This window comes from Monodelphis domestica, chromosome 7 (assembly GCF_027887165.1).
Source record: "Monodelphis domestica isolate mMonDom1 chromosome 7, mMonDom1.pri, whole genome shotgun sequence".
In the NCBI taxonomy this organism is placed as follows: Eukaryota; Metazoa; Chordata; class Mammalia; order Didelphimorphia; family Didelphidae; genus Monodelphis; species Monodelphis domestica.
In genome coordinates this window covers 168,852,382-168,868,496 of record NC_077233.1, presented here as the reverse complement: position 1 = coordinate 168,868,496, position 16,115 = coordinate 168,852,382, and the positions used below count along the sequence as shown (strand labels likewise).

Below are 16,115 nucleotides of genomic sequence, written 5' to 3'. Positions count from 1 at the left end.
TTATTATATTAACTAGGGCCACCAATGCGCATTTAATATTTTTCTAGTGATTTAAAATATGCCTTCACTCCTGGGAGTATTCTGTAGTTATATTCATTTGGTGTTTCCTAGTATTTTTAAATTTTATCTTTTTTAAAATTTTTCTTTTTTAAAATTTAAAATTTTTAAATTTTATCTTTATTATTTTGAATGGAATTTCTCCTGTCCCTTTCAACTGGATTCTATTAGAAATGTATAGAAGGTGATGATTTATGGAAACTTATTCTATATTCTGCAATTTTGCTTAAGTTTTAAAGTTAATATTAGTTGGTTATTTAGGAGTCTCTGAAGAGATTCATATCATCTAAAAAATGCCATTTTTTTCCTTTTTGCCTATGCTTATTCTCTCAATTCCATGTTCATCTTATTGCTATTGCTAGCATTTCTAATACTGTATCAAGTAATAGTCCTAATAATGGACATCTTTAACCCTGATTTTAAAGTAAAAGTCTTTCTGCATCAATTATATTCCAGTATGGCTCTCCAATAAGAAAAGTCTTCAGTCTTGGTTGATACTATTTAATAAATTAAGGACACATCCATGTATTCCTATTATTTTTAGTGTTTTTAAAACAAAAATGGGTATTAAATTTTGTCAAAACCTTTTTCAACTTCTATTGAGATAATCATGTGGTTATTATTTTGGTCTATTATGTTTATATGTTTTCTTATACTGAATCAACTTTTTATTTCTGGCGTATTCAAGCTGGTCATAAGGTATACTCTTTTTAAAATGTTGATGACTGATAATATCTTGTCTATCACTTTTACACTGATACGCAGAGGGATATTAGTCTATAGATTTTTTATGTGTCATCTCTGATTTAGGAATCAAGAAAAACCTTATTTGTAACACAGAAGTTTGAAGAAAGATACTTTATTTTCCTTTTCTTGACAACAGTTGATGTAATTTTGAAGTTATTTGTTCTTTGAATATTCAATAGAATACCACTTGATTGAAATCTATCTAGCTCTGGATTTTTTCCCCTGTAAAAATTCATTTATTGTTTGTTCAATTACTTTTCTAAAATTGAATTAAATTCTCTTTTTTTATCTTACTAAACTGAATGCTTTATATTTTTGTAAACATTCATCCAAGTAGTCAATTTTGTTAGTGTGTATTTGAGCAAAATAATTTCAGCTGTTTTTCTTAATTATATCTTCAAATGTAAATGTTTTCTCTTTCTTTTTTGACCCGGATAATTTGTTTTTCCTTTGTCTTTTGAAAAATCAGACTAGCTACTTTTCTCTCGTTTGTTTTTTAAAGTACTCCTAGTTTTACTTGTTGATCCAATTCTTCTTTCAACTTTGTTTCTTCTTTGATTTTCAGTTTCTACTGTAGTATTTACTCTTGGGAGCTTTTCGATTTGTTAGTTTCCTAGTATTTTTTAGTTGCAATGATCAGATTTTATTTTTTCTTACTTTTGTTGATGAAGTCTTTTAGAAAGATAAATTTTTCCCTAAGTATTGCTTTGCCTACATCTAAGCTAATAGTTTTCCTTCCAGTTTTTTTCTCTATAGCAGGTTTTTGTTTGTTTGGTTTGGTTTTGTAAACCTTTACTTTCCGTCTTATCAGTTCTAGACAGAAGAGCAGCAAGGACTAGGCAATTGGGATTGGGTGACTTGCCCAGGGTCACACAGTCAAGGAAAGTGTCTGAGGCCAGATTTAAAACCCAGGTCCTCTTGACTCCAAGTCTGGTGCTCAATCCACTGTACTACCTAGCTACCCCCTAGTAAAAGTTCTTAATCTGCAGTCTATGACTTGTTGTTTTTTTTAATATATTTTGACAACTCTATTTCAATGTAATTGGGTTTTTGAAAAATTCTTTTAAAATGTCTTTTATGCATTTAAAAAACATTATTCTGAGAAAGAGGTAAATAAGTTTCATCAGATTGTCAAAGGGGTTCATGACATGAAAAAAGTCTAAAACTCCTTCTCCACGCCTTTCCTTTTAATTTCATTTCTTTCAGGTACCCTTCGTAGCCAAGCAATTTTCTTCTCTGGGGCTTTGTTTGTTTGTATTTGATGTGTGTATTGTCCTCTTCTTCCAGGTTTTCCAGGACCCATTACATTTGTTCATAGTATTCGATGCCTTATTTTGTTCACTCATATTTCTAACCTCAGTTCTTGACTCTCAGTTTGGTGCCAGGGCCAGGCTTCATCCCTCTGAGCATCCCTCCCGTGCTCTTGATGGAATGTTGAGGCTCTGTTTGGTCCTGACCTAACTCTCCTGGTTGTTGGCTTCTACTATGTGTGTCTACACACAGAGCACCATCTGGCTTCAGTATTCCTAGTCAGAGTTCTGTGGTGGGAAGAACATTTTGTAGCTATTGTTTTAACAGTATAATCTTAATAAATATTCCTTTGCCTTAGAAGAGCTAATTGTGGCCATTGACTGGCTGGCTGTTAATGGAGAGCATACAAATAGGGGCTCATGAATCAAAGAAGCAGACACTCAGAAGATAACCCTTTAGAACCCAAGGTGGCAGCCATCCCTCCAGAGACCCAACTCTCAAAGTATGCCTGCAAGTTGTGGGGGGAGTTGGGCCCACCAGGGGAGTACTATACACATGGCATCGAAGGTAGGGAACTTGAAGCTTACCTTTCTCTGAATTCAAATTTTGCTATTTTTATATCCTTATCTGTGGCATGTTCTAACCAAGATCCTCTCTAGCTAAGTGGCCTTGGCCATCCTACCCTACCTCCCTTATAACTTGAATCAACCAGAAATAAATAGAAATGTCCATAGTGAGTTCCCTTTGACTATATATTGCTCCACTGATAAACTTTCATCTGCTGTGGGTCATTCTTCCTTCTCTTTTATGGAGATTAGCTTGATTAATAGGATTTCTTTCAGAATTTATGGCAGCTTTTATGGCTTTTTTGGCTTGACTTTTCATTGGTGGTATCCCCGATTCTTTCTCCTCGGTCTAAAGTCTGAAGTAGGTGTTTTATTCAGTGGGGCTATGAGTTATGTCCTACTGGCTTTGCCCTCCAGTGTGCAATGGAAAGAACCCTGAATATGGAAGCTTAAAATCTGAGTTCAAATCCCAGCTCTGGCTCTTACTAACCTGTGTGACCTGAGTGAATCATAACTTCTCTGGACCTCAGTTTTTCTCACTAGTAAAATAATGGAATTTGACTGGACATCCCTGAAGAGGTCTCTTTTAGCTCAAGTTCTATGATCCTTCCATTTCCTGTTTTCAATCAAAGATCTTTGTACATGATGCCCTTTTATTAGGGCACTACTGAATTGGCTTGTCAAAAAAGAAATCCAATGAGAACTCATTCCTTAGAGCATAAATATATTTACTCTACCAGGTCAGTGATAGAGAGGCAGGCACAATATCCTCTGCCTAGTTTCAGTTGAACACAGGGAGCTACTTTCTAGCCATTAATTACTGAAGGGCTAGTACAGCAATTTGATGAGGCGACTAAAGAGGTTCAGTGGATACAGAGCTAGAGATGGAGTCAGGAAGGTCTGAATTCAGAAACTCCCTATGTGACCCTGGGCCAGTCATTTAACTTCTGCCCCAGCTTCCTCGCCTGTAAAAGAGAATAATAATAATTAACACTTACTTTCCAAGGTTGTTGTAAGGATAAAATGAGATTATCTTCGTAAAGAGATTTGCAAACCTTAAAATATTATCTAGCTATTATTATTAGTGAAAAATTTTCTGATTGGCCAAGAAGCTAAAGCACTTTATGACTCAGTAAAAGCTGAGATGGTACTGCAGGTACATATAAAAGATTCGAGGAAATAATTTCTCTCTCTCTGCTTTAGTGATTATGCTATTTTCTTCTAGAATTCAGCTGTCAGTGAGAACTAGGATGCCTTTCATGGACTGCCTCATCTCACTGGTCATCTGCATACTCCCATCTCAGGATATTCATTCACCTACGAGTGTAAAATAATACTCCTAAAAGAAACAGAAATTCCAGGTGTTTGGAGACACATGAGGACTGGGTAGGAGATAGAGCCCACTGCCCCGCCCCAACCTAGCAGCCCCCAAGCAGTTCTCCTCACCTGGTAACCAGTTGGGAAGAGAGTAAGACATCATCTGACCAAAGTTTTTGTAAGAAAATAATATTTGTATTTTTTAAAACTTTTACTTTCCATCTTAAAATTGATACAAGTATCAGTTCCAAGGTAGAAGAATGATAAACTAGGCAGTTCAGGTTAAGAGACTTGGCCAGGATCACATAGCTAGGAAGGTATCTGAGGTCAGATTTGAGCTCAGGTCTTCCTGACTAGACCTGGGGGTTGCCCTAATATTTGTATTTTTCAAAACAGTCAAGAAGCCCAGCTTCAGTTCTCCCTTCAAAGCTCCCAACTCAGGAATGGGGAAGGATTCAGCCACCCTCAGAATCCACAGGGCTAGGTACCAAGTAGAATGACAGTAGATTCGATAGCGGCACATGATAGCATTCTGCCCCATCTGCTGCTTCTTTGTTCAGTTCATGGAGATAGTTCTTTTCATTCCTGGGAGAAACTCAAGGACTCTACCCAAAAAACTTTGTGGGTAATGTAGTTTCCCAATTGGAGAAAGAACAAGTGGGTCCCCCAGTTATAAGGGGTGTTGCACCCACATTATCTCATTTGACCCTTAGCTTATTATTGTTGATTAGTAATTTTCAGTTGTGTCCAACTCTTCATGACCCTAATCAGAATTTTCTTGGCAAAGATATTGGAGTAGTTTGCCATTTCCTTCTCCAGCTCATCTTTACAAATGAGAAAACTGAGGCAAGCAAGGTTAAGTGACTTGCCCAAGGTCATATAGCCAGGAAGTAAGGGTTCAAGGCCAGATTTGAACGCGGGAAGATTCATCTTCCTGCCTTGAGCCCCAGCACTCTATCCATTGACCCACATAGTTGCTCCTAAATGCAATACTCCAGAAGTGGTCTGAACTGGGACAGGGTAGGGCAAGGCGGGACTATCATCTCTCTCATTTCTAGCACTAGACTTCTATTTATGTCATGTCACACTGCTGATTCAGATGCAACAATCCATTAAAACCCTGAGGTGTTTTGTGGTTTTTTTCCACATGAGTTCTTTATCTTAAACTAGGCCTCTCCCATCCTATATTTGTTCAGCTGAGTTTTTTTAACCCGTGTGTAGGACTTGGTCTATATCTCTATTAAATTCCACTTTCTGCAGACAGCTAGATGACTCAGTGGATTGAGAGTCAGGCTCAGGCATAGGGATGGGAAGTCCTGGGTTCAAATGTGACCTCATACTTTTTAGCTATGGGCAACTCATTTAACCCCCATTGCCTAGCCCTTACTGTCCTTCTGCATAAGCACCAATACATAGTATTGATTCTAAGACGGCAGGTATCTCTGCCTTACATACATCCCCATCCCCATCTTGTGTGCCCAGTTCTGACCATAACTATGTGCTATGCAGGAAAGACAGAGGAGAAAATAGGGTCCTTGATTTCAGGAAGCTCAAAAAAAAAAAAATCAAAGAAATTCTTTCCTAACTAATTGACCGTTCCAATCTGTTAGGATGTTTGAACTTCTAATTTTGTCATTCAATATAGTGATTATCCCTAATGCTGCATGAAGAGGGTGGGTTGGGAAAGAAAACACTGAAAAAGATCCGAGTTTTTCCCCTACTAAGAAGAGACATTTGGGGGTAGTATGAGGAGACACTCACTGGCAGTAGGAGCTGAGGCACTGGCTGAGGCAATGTGTAAGGATATTAGGAGAAAGGATACTTCAGAGAATAGTCTGGAAGGCAGTGAGAAGTTAAGACAGCAATTCTAGGGGGACAGACAGTTGGGGCAAGAGGAAAACACTAAGAGATCAAGAGATCAAGATGTGACACTGAGGAGAGGGACTTTGAGCTGATACTATGATGACTTGGGAATTTACTCTCCTGAACCCCCTTGTGGGCCAGAGGGCCTCTGCCTTTGGGTGCAAGAACCCGTATTCACCCATGTATTATTAATTCCTTCCTTTCTCTCCCACCAATAATGTCCAGGGCCTCAAAAAACCTATGTTGGAGCAACATGTTGATCAGCAATCATTGGAGAAAATGGTGAAGCGTGCTGTAGAGGAATATAGTTACAAGGGTTCTGTACCAGGAAACCCCTACTTGCCCCAGAAGTATTGGATTTCTGAAGCTGAAGGTACCTCTATTCCTTGACTAGGACTCTAGCCCTTGTACCACCCTACCTAGTTGAGAAAAAAAAAACCCTTAAGTGAAGGGATCCTCTGACTCTTGTCCCAACACAATCTTTTCCTACCAGAGAATTACTCATTTATTAAGCCTATCTTTGCCTTACATATATATCTCTCCTCACCCTGCGTGCCCAGTTCTGGCTGTAACTATGCTATGTAGGAAAGACAGAGGAGAAAATAGGGCCCATGACTTCAGGAAGCTCAAGGTCTAACTAGAGAGACAAGAGAGAAAATAAAGGACAAAACAGAAGTATGTGGTTAAGGGCTCAGAATATCAGCTTTCAGATAAAAAGATCAGTGTGGGACTTCATTGAACAGGAGGATTTGAGCCAGAACCTTGTTTGCTGGGTAGGATTAGGCTAAGTAAAGAAAGATTGGAAGGGGGAAAATTTGTTGGCCACTAGAAGGATCTTTGTTCACACTACTAGTTATCTAATCATCAAATTCAAAAGTCCTTATTCTATCGTCCTTGACTTCTCTGTGGTGTTTGACTATTAATCACTCCTTCATTCTTGAAATATTTCTTCCTTCACTTCTGTGACACAATTCTTTTGGTTCTCATCTTAACCATACGACCTCTTCTTCTCTGCCTCCTTTTCTGGCTTCTCTCCACTTCTTTCACCTTATTTTTTCTACTTCCCTTAATTATATATCATTCCCCAAGACTTTGTCTTCATTTGTCTCCCTTTTCTCCTCTATAATCCCCTCCATTGGTTGAGACAAACTCTTGTCTTGACTTTGACTATCAGAATCTACATGGATCTCCTTTTCTAGCCCCGATTTCTCCTGAATGCCTGACTTATGTTTCTAACAGTTACTGTGTGGTCTCCTGGTCTCCCTGTTCAATACACCCAAAACAATCCACAATCTTTTCCCTTTTCAGCTGCCTTTTTTTTTATTAAGGACCCCGGAATTTGTTCATTCATCTAGGTTCACATCTCCCTCTCTCTTACCACCAGCTCCCCTCTCCCACATGCAAAGTTTCCAAGTCCGGCTGTTAACTCTTCCCTTGTGAATAGCTTTCATATTCACCGTTGCCATTTAAAGTGGGGTCATAATTGGTGGGTAGGGGGCTCCATTTCAGAAATGAAGAGTTTTAGTTTATCTAATGTATAGTAGGAAGTCATTTTAGGCAAGCTGTGAAGTAATCAGAGGAAAATGCTTTTGGAGGATCACTTTGGGAGCTGCATGTAAGATGGACAAGAAAGTAGGGGAAAGAGAGGAAATATGAGGCAGGGAAATCCATGAGGAGGCTCTTGCAAATTATCTCAGGAAGAATAAAAGAGAAAAGGAAAGAATAGAGTCCAGAGATTTTTTTTAAAGGAAGAATTCATACCACTAAATGACTGACGGGATGGGATGGGATGATAAGGGTTACGGAATATGGACTATGGGTGGTAGGATGGCATGGGATGCACACAGTAGAAAATAAAAATGATTTTGAGATTTTTTGCCTTGGGGAACTTGAAAAAAAGTATTATCATTGGGAGGAAAAGTAAAATGACTGGAGTCTTGACAGAGAATCTAACCACCTGTGGGAGCTGGGGAGAGCAGGAGTTGGAACAGGCTTGGTCTAAAAGACCCCTGAAGATATTTCTTCTGAGATGAACACAGCCAAACTTGGTGTCTCTCTTGAGCCCTGTGACCCTCCTGGAATGGAATCTTGCCCTGATACCTCCTCCCAACTGGAATGAGCTGCTGTTCCATGAGGATATCTGGCTTGAAAGGGTGTGATTATTTATGGTTGACTCACAACCAGGACACAGAAGGGAGGCTTAGAGCCCTGACTAATGGTGGGGCAGGGGGGATGACATGCTTTCTATCTCTCCTCACCCTTACTCTCGTCATGGTCTAGCAGAGAGATACAACCCAGCCTTTATTAGTGGAGACAGGTATGGAGCATGGAGGACAGGACCATACAACAGTTCAGGTTGGAACAAATATACTACCTACCTCCCAAGATTGCCAAAGGTATGCCTTCAACTGGTCCAGCATGGGCAAGTATGGGGGGAAAGGGTGGATATTAAAGAATTTGTGCAGGTACTGTTCCCCTTCCCTTCCCCACTCAGATCTGCCTTCCACTCTGGGATTTGGATGTTCAAATGTTGGGGATGGAGTGTAAAAAAGGGAGAAGAAATGAATGCCTAGTGTGGGGTTGTTGCTAAGTGGCTGGCTAAGTGAGTTTGTTGCTGAGCTCAAGAATGTATGAAAAACCCTGTGAGGACAGAAACTAATTTTTCTTGTGGCTGTAGTGTAGTGCCTATTATATAATATGAAACTAATGATTGATTGTAGGATGCCTGAGTTCTAGTGTCAGGCCACAGAGTGGGGGCATGGCTGGCATGGGCATTCAAAAGAGGAGGGGCACAGAAGAGGTCACCTAATGCCATCTACCCAACTCTGAAAAGCACCTCATACATTTTTAGTGGTTTTTCCTGAGGGACCCAATATGGGGATAGGAGTGTTGAGAGTCATCTGGATGGAGAAAGAGGCAGAGAAATGAACCCTGGCCAGCAGGCCCAGTCAGTCCCCTGCCTACTTCCTGGGGCCCTGAACCCTCCTGTGTACCCTGAAACCCAGAGATCCCTCTCTCCGTGGGTCCTTTGTGATGTAAGCAGGACAGGAACTGGCCTGCTGTGATGTCAATAGCCAGGAGGAGCTTAAGGCCAGTGGCAGCAAAGTGGAGTGGCCATTCTCAAATTTGAATGTGTGACAGATAGGCTTTGCTCCAACCTGAAAAATCCAAATGAATAAAAAAGTAAAATGCAGATGTGTATGCCAAGATATCCATCCCCCATTGAGAATGAAGGTGATGAAATCTAATAGGGAAAGTAGATTTTATTCTCAGGGAAACTAAGGGAGGAAAGGTGGTGGGGAGGAAATGTCCCACTCTCAAGCTTGTTCTATGAGAGACTTAGACACAACTGAAAAGAGGCAGGACAGAAAACAGGCCAGGATATAGTTACCCTAGGATGGAGGGGACACAGAATGAATGGAGAAAGATGAGGAGGGAAGGAAAGAGATATGAGGAGAGAGAGGATGCAAGGTGTTGCTAGGGAACTAACTGAACACACATACAAAGTAAAGTGATGGGTCCCAGAGAAGATTAGGAGCTGGGGGACGGGCAGAATGATAAGAGGGACTGCCTGGGCTATAAGAAGGAAGTAGGGACCACATTTGGATCCTGGCCTTTGAATTTTCTTCCCTGTGGAGTCTGAGACAGCTCTTCCTTCCCTTAGGAAGCTGGGATGGAAACAATGATGCGAGGAATGCCTTTGGACTATCCCCCCAAACCTGATCGTTTCAACAACTATGGTAATTGGCCATGAATATGTGTCTAAAGGCATGCATGGGTTGGGGGTTGGATTTGGAGACTGTGAAGAAATTATCTAACTCCCTACTTCCTTCTCTTTGTCTGTCTGTTGTTTTTTTTTTTTTAAACCTGTATTTATACTTCTGTTCTTGTCTCTTAATGCTGTCTCCCTATTTTTGTTCCCCTCTTCCTTTCTTGTCCCTGCTCTTATCTCTGGGCTCCTATTGTTCCTATTTCTCTGAGTCTTGCTCTATGTGCATCTCTTTCCACATCTCCATTTCTGATCCAATATCTGTTTCTGTCCATCTCTTTCTGTGTCTATATTCTCTCTGGCTCCCTTCATAATCTGTGTCTTCTGAGTCTCTGGTCTCTCCTTTCATCTCTCTGTGTTTCTGGTCTCTCCTTCCATTCTGTGTCTTTTCTCTCCTTCCTTTTCCCTGTGTCTCTGGTCTCTCTTCCATTTCCCTGTGTCTCTGGTCTCTCTTCCATTCTGTGTCTTTTCTCTCCTTCCATTTCCCTGTGTCTCTGGTCTCTCTTCCATTTCCCTGTGTCTCTGGTCTCTCTTCCATTCTGTGTCTTTTCTCTCCTTCCATTTCCCTGTGTCTCTGGTGTCTCTTCCATTTCCCTGTGTCTCTGGTCTCTCTTCTATTCTGTGTCTTTTCTCTCCTTCTATTTCCCTGTGTCTCTGGTCTCTCTTCCATTTCCCTGTGTCTCTGGTCTCTCTTCCATTTCCCTGTGTCTCTGGTCTCTCTTCCATTCTGTGTCTTTTCTCTCCTTCTATTTCCCTGTGTCTCTGGTCTCTCTTCCATTTCCCTGTGTCTCTGGTGTCTCTTCCATTTCCCTGTGTCTCTGGTCTCTCTTCCATTCTGTGTCTTTTCTCTCCTTCTATTTCCCTGTGTCTCTGGTCTCTCTTCCATTTCCCTGTGTCTCTGGTCTCTCTTCCATTTCCCTGTGTCTCTGGTCTCTCTTCCATTCTGTGTCTTTTCTCTCCTTCTATTTCCCTGTGTCTCTGGTCTCTCTTCCATTTCCCTGTGTCTCTGGTGTCTCTTCCATTTCCCTGTGTCTCTGGTCTCTCTTCCATTCTGTGTCTTTTCTCTCCTTCTATTTCCCTGTGTCTCTGGTCTCTCTTCCATTTCCCTGTGTCTCTGGTCTCTCTTCCATTCTGTGTCTTTTCTCTCCTTCTATTTCCCTGTGTCTCTGGTCTCTCTTCCATTTCCCTGTGTCTCTTGTCTCTCTTCCATTCTGTGTCTTTTCTCTCCTTCTATTTCCCTGTGTCTCTGGTCTCTCTTCCATTTCCCTGTGTCTCTGGTCTCTCTTCCATTTCCCTGTGTCTCTGGTCTCTCTTCCATTCTGTGTCTTTTCTCTCCTTCTATTTCCCTGTGTCTCTGGTCTCTCTTCCATTTCCCTGTGTCTCTGGTCTCTCTTCCATTCTGTGTCTTTTCTCTCCTTCCATTTCCCTGTGTCTCTGGTGTCTCTTCCATTTCCCTGTGTCTCTGGTCTCTCTTCTATTTCTCTCTTGTGTGTGGCTCTCTGTACCCTGGCAGAGCGAGAGGTGGTGGTCAACATGCTGAACTCCCTGTCCAGGAACCAGCTGCCATCCATCCAGCCAAGGTACACAGTACCTGGCCGTTTGCCGTTCCAGGGATATGACAGTCCCTGCACAGGCCGACATTACTGCCTTCGAGGCATGGACTACTATGCCACAGGGGCGCCCAGCAACGAGCGCCATCTGACCCAACCGACTGTAAGATTTGTAGGGATCCTCTGGCCCTACTCTCCAGTGACTATCACTTGGGGAGAACATTTAGGGTGGCCTCAACTGGAGGAAAAGGGTGGTGGCGAACAGATATGGCATTACATAGAAGGAACAGGGATCCATGAGATGGGCTTGCTTGAAGGCAGTAGAGCAGAAAAGAGGAACTCAGATTTTCCCCACCTCCCAACCATGTCTCTCTTCTGCTCAAAGTTAGCCCAGACCACTCTTGTTTCCTTTGGGAGACCCAGCTTTGCCTGTCCTAATTCTAGGGCCTCTCAGTTCCTCGTCCCCCCCTTGGAGATACTGGAAGGAGAGGATATGGCCAAAAAGAACCCCAGCTTGGCTATCTTCCTCCCTCCCTCCCAACTTTTCCCCCCACTTTAACAAATAGACATGTCTTGGGCTGTAGAGATCCTAGAATAAACCTCTTCAGCCTTAGGCTTTCATGAATTCCCCATCCTAGGGTGGGTCCTGGGGGACCTGAGGACTGGGGAAACCCTAAATCTGGGTGCTAGTCCCACTTGTGCCACTGACTTGCTGTGTGACCCTTGGAAGCATGATGTACTGGATAGAATGTGGGATGATATCAGTCTTAATCCCCATGCTGCTTTTTCTTATCTGAGTGATATTGGGTAAGTCATCTAATATCTCTGGACTTCACCTACTTCCTTCATCTGTAAAATGAGGCAGCAGGATTCATTGATGTCTAAGGTCCCTTCCAGGTCTACATCCTTTGATCCTATGGAAGTCCCTGTATATATGAAAGTATAAGGAAGAAACAATGTGGGTTATAATTAATCACTCAATTTTTTTACCTTAGAGTTTACAAAGCACTTATTTTCATGTATTTTCTCTCATTTAATCCTTATAGCAACCCTGAAAGATGGGCAGGGCAGGAATTCTTATCTAATTTTACAAATAAACAAGTTCAGAGAGGGGAAGTAATTTGTCCAAATTCACAGTGTCCGCAATAGTCCATATCTTTTGACTAAAAAAGGTCAACAGCAGAAGGTCCTTTGAAGGCTTAACAGCTGTCTAGGTATGAGGCACCAGGGCTCCCGTCCACTGGACACCTTCGGCCACAAAGCAGCAGTGTCCTGAACTTCATTCCAAAGGGGTTTAAAATCCTGACACCCTCAGGAAGGGGGTCTCACCTTGTGGGACCTCAGTCCACCATTCTCCCTTTCTGAGTCTCTGTTTTCTCACTTGTCAAATATAGAATTTGGACTAAATTATTTCTGAGGGTCTTTCCAGTCCTACATTTCATGATATCCTACAAGGTTCTTAGGAACTTCTAAGTTCATTCCAAGAGCACAAGGAAGTCTGATAACCCTAGAGTAAGTACAAAGGCCCAGGCCCAGGATGGAGAACGTCACAGAGAAGCCACTGGGGCATTGGATTCACCTTAAGCTTCCACTTCTGCTCCCTGACTGTCTAGACCTGTGCTATAAGGGAGACAAAGAAGGAAAAGACATAAGCTTTGTTTTTGAGGAGTTGTGTCTGGTCAGAGACAACCCTTACAGGATGCAGCATGACATAAGGCCATTTATGATGTATCCAGAAGACAGGTATGGAAGATAAGTGCTCCAGGTGCTCATAGAGAGAAGAGAGAATCGAGCAGACTGGAACAGTCAGGGGAGGCTTCCTGAAGGAGGTAGAGCCTGAGCCCCAGGCTGGGTAGGATTTCAATAGTCAGACAGCTGCAAAAGGCAACAGATATCAAGAATAAGTATTCACTTCCTTTGGGAGATTGGTGCTCTAACTGCCTGATCCTTATTTCCCCCTTTTATTTCCAGGAATGTCCCCCTTTACAACCACAGACCAGGAATGAACTATGCTGTCTCATCCCACCCCCCGCCATCACCTTATCCCTATACAAACCTTAGGTGAGTATGCCTGGCTCCTTGGGTGGGTGGGCCTTCCCTCCCCTTCCTTGCTTTGGATAGATCTAGCTCTCTCAGCTTTGTGTGCTTTTTTGGGTTGAGAACATCTTATATCTAGTAATGGGATGGGACACCATTGTCCTCTGAAGTATTGGTCATGATTCTTAGTCCTTGGGCTGAGTTTCCAGAGAAATGGGGTCTGGAGGGCACAGTCTTAGAACTTCAGAGATGGATCATTATTGGGCCTGGGGATACTGAATATAGAAGCTGAAGATCCCACTTCCATCTGTCATTGTGTTTTGTGACTCTCCCTCCCAATATGTGGGCCTTGGAATGGTATACAAGTCAGAGTGAGCCACTGAATGGAGCCTGGAAGGTCCTGGCCCTTCCAACCATAAATCCCTGGGGGTAAGGGGTTCTAAAGGCTAGTTGGATAAAACTCAGATTCATCTCTTTCCATGGGCTGAATTGCTCCAATTTCCTTCTACCTCTACAGGTGGGAGAGCAGTCATTTCAAATTGATTGGAGGACCCCAGAGAAATAACTTCATCATTCACCCCGAGTTTGTGTCGGAGACCTACCCTATCTACCGCTGCTGGTAGAACCAAGCCATGGCAGGGCTGAGAGCTGGGTGGCTTATTAAATCAAGTTCCACCCTTCCTGCCAAGATCTGCCTTCTCTTCGTTTTTTTTGTAGCCCCTCAGACTCCTCCCTCCCCTAGATCTTTCATTCCCCCAAGAAAGACTGAACAACAGATACTTGGGGTGGAAGGGAATCTGTTAGTCCCCCAAATTGGAGCCAAAAGAGGGAGAAAGCATCTAATGCTGGCTTGTTCAGTCCAACTTTGTGCCCAGCCCAATTCAACTCAACAAAAACATTTAATAAGCACCTACTATGCACCAAGAACTATGCTAGACCCAGGAGATACAAAGACATAAAAACCCAAGCAAGTGAATAGTCTCTGCCTTTTCCCTCATCTGGTTTTGGGGGACTGATTAACTTTTGCTTTTTGGCTCCTATCCTTCTCCTCAAAGTCTTCTCATAACCCTAGTCTTCCCCTACAAATTTCTCTTCACACAACTGCCCAACCTCACCCCTTCCCATCATGGCAAACCTGGAAAGTCATGCAATGGATCAAGACTAGACTCCTCCCAGTACAAAAGCCCATGAGGGGAAGAGAATGGGCTCTGGACCTTACCCTGTAGAGGCTGGGAATGGAGTACAACAATAATTAGGGTGCTTTCCAGGGGCACAGAAGGCTGTCTTTTAGTACACTGTTAACCTGTTCTTCCCAATTAACAAATATCTGATAGTTTACTATGAGCAAAGCACCCTGGAATCATAGAAAGAAATTTAAGAGACTTTCTGAACTTAACACCCTCATTTTACACTGGAGGAATAAAATGGCTTATCCAAAGGTCTCACAGATCCTCAGTGTCTGAGGTAAAATTCAAACCCTATGTCCTCCAATTCCAAATCTAATGCCCTTACCATTAAAGCATGTTTTCCACTACATGTATGTTCCATGCAAATAAGGTTCTATCCCTCCTCCTACCTCAAGGTTTGACTTCTCCCAATCCAGGTTCTATCTCCCCCCATATTCCTCCATCTTTCTCCCTAGTCTTTTTCCAGTGGCCCCACTCCCAACTCAACATTCTCTCAATCTCCTACTTTCTAGCCTCACCATGATCACAACCCAGCATCCTCTGCACACTGTTCTTCAAAGATGGTTCTTCCATACCCCCACCCTACTTCCCACCAGGGGTCTATGAAATGAGGTAACAGAAGGGTTCAGAATAGGTACAATGGGCAGGAAATCTTCCCTTAATGCAAATTCCATAGTGTAGCCTATCAAAAGGTACCTATCCTTCACCCAGAGAAAGTTTTTGAGAAAATTGTGACACTCTCTCCCATTCATTGTCTGTTTTAGTTCCTCTATTAAAGACACAGGCAGCTAGGTGGTACAATGGTTAGAGTTACTGGGCCTGGAGTCAGGAAGACCTGAGTTCTAATATGGCCCTCAAACACTCACTACCTGGGTGACCCTGAGAAAATCACTTAACATTGTTTGCCTCAGTTTACTCATCTATAAAATGAGCTGGGAAGAAAATGATAAACCACACTAGTACTTCTACTAAGAAAATTCCAAATGGGGTCACAAGGAGTCATACGTGACGGAAAAACAAAATTAAAGGCATTAGCAAATGGTACAACCTTATTTTGATATCTTGTCCTACCTGGTGTTCAGAGCCCTATGGGTAGAGGAGAGTGGGAAAGGAATAGCTAGGGGACACTCCCATCTATCCCAGTTCAGATTATCTCTTCTTAAAATAGCCAATGACTCACATGGTCTCCAAGCCAGAACATAAGCAATACTATAAATAATCCTGAGGTTGGTGAAAGAGAAAGGGGGGCCCAGGTTGGTCATAGGTTGGGGAAAGAGATTCTAAACATAGCACCATAGAATGTCAGGTTTGGAAAGGGCTTAAATGATCCTTTGGTCCAGGTCCTCCTAGGAGAGTGATTTACCCAAGGTCATAGCCATTTAGTGGCAGAGCTATAGAAGGTCTTCAAACCTTCACTGAGTTTCAGAAGACAGACAACCTTATAGCAATTGAGAAATGGAGTCAGAGGCCCAAGAAATGAAAGTGAAAAAGGGAAGGCTCCAGCACCTTTTGGGGAGAAGGTTTGTGTCTTTAGAGAAAACGGTTTGATTCATTTTTGCTGATTCAACTAGTTGGTTGATCACCTTGTGTTGGCAGGAGGGGTGTAGAAGTCATCCTGACCCCCATCTAGACACTCCTAAACGCAGTCCCTAGGAGTAGAATGTCTGGTTTTGTACCATTTGGTGGGAGGCAGGAAAGCAAGTCCCCTACCCCACCCCACCCTCAATGTCTCTTCTCATCCAGTCCCCACAACCAAAAAAACAGATAGGGC

The 16,115-nt window shown here is 42.4% G+C and overlaps 1 protein-coding gene and 1 long non-coding RNA gene across 5 annotated transcripts in view; one reads left to right on the top strand and one right to left on the bottom strand.

Annotated features, from left to right (window-relative positions):
- Positions 1-13,845, top strand: part of SPMIP6 (sperm microtubule inner protein 6) — a 55,583-nt gene extending 41,738 nt beyond the window's left edge. The window contains exons 2-7 of one of the 4 annotated variants that reach the window (XM_016424061.2): positions 6,027-6,174; positions 8,085-8,197; positions 9,466-9,541; positions 11,084-11,283; positions 13,092-13,181; positions 13,675-13,845. In XM_016424061.2, the coding sequence (XP_016279547.1) occupies positions 6,027-6,174; positions 8,085-8,197; positions 9,466-9,541; positions 11,084-11,283; positions 13,092-13,181 (627 nt within the window). In that variant the 3' untranslated portion in view covers positions 13,675-13,845. Of the gene's footprint in view, positions 1-6,026; positions 6,175-8,081; positions 8,198-9,465; positions 9,542-11,083; positions 11,291-13,091; positions 13,182-13,674 lie in introns of all 4 variants that reach the window. The other 3 variants (XM_007498871.2, XM_007498870.2, XM_056805992.1) reach the window with 3 other exon arrangements.
- LOC103103247 (uncharacterized) lies at positions 3,329-12,449 on the bottom strand. Its single transcript, XR_008913598.1, has 2 exons — positions 11,961-12,449; positions 3,329-3,586 (listed from the first exon to the last, which is right to left on the bottom strand). It is a non-coding gene; the product is annotated as an uncharacterized LOC103103247 (long non-coding RNA).
- Positions 13,846-16,115: the final 2,270 nt, after the last annotated feature.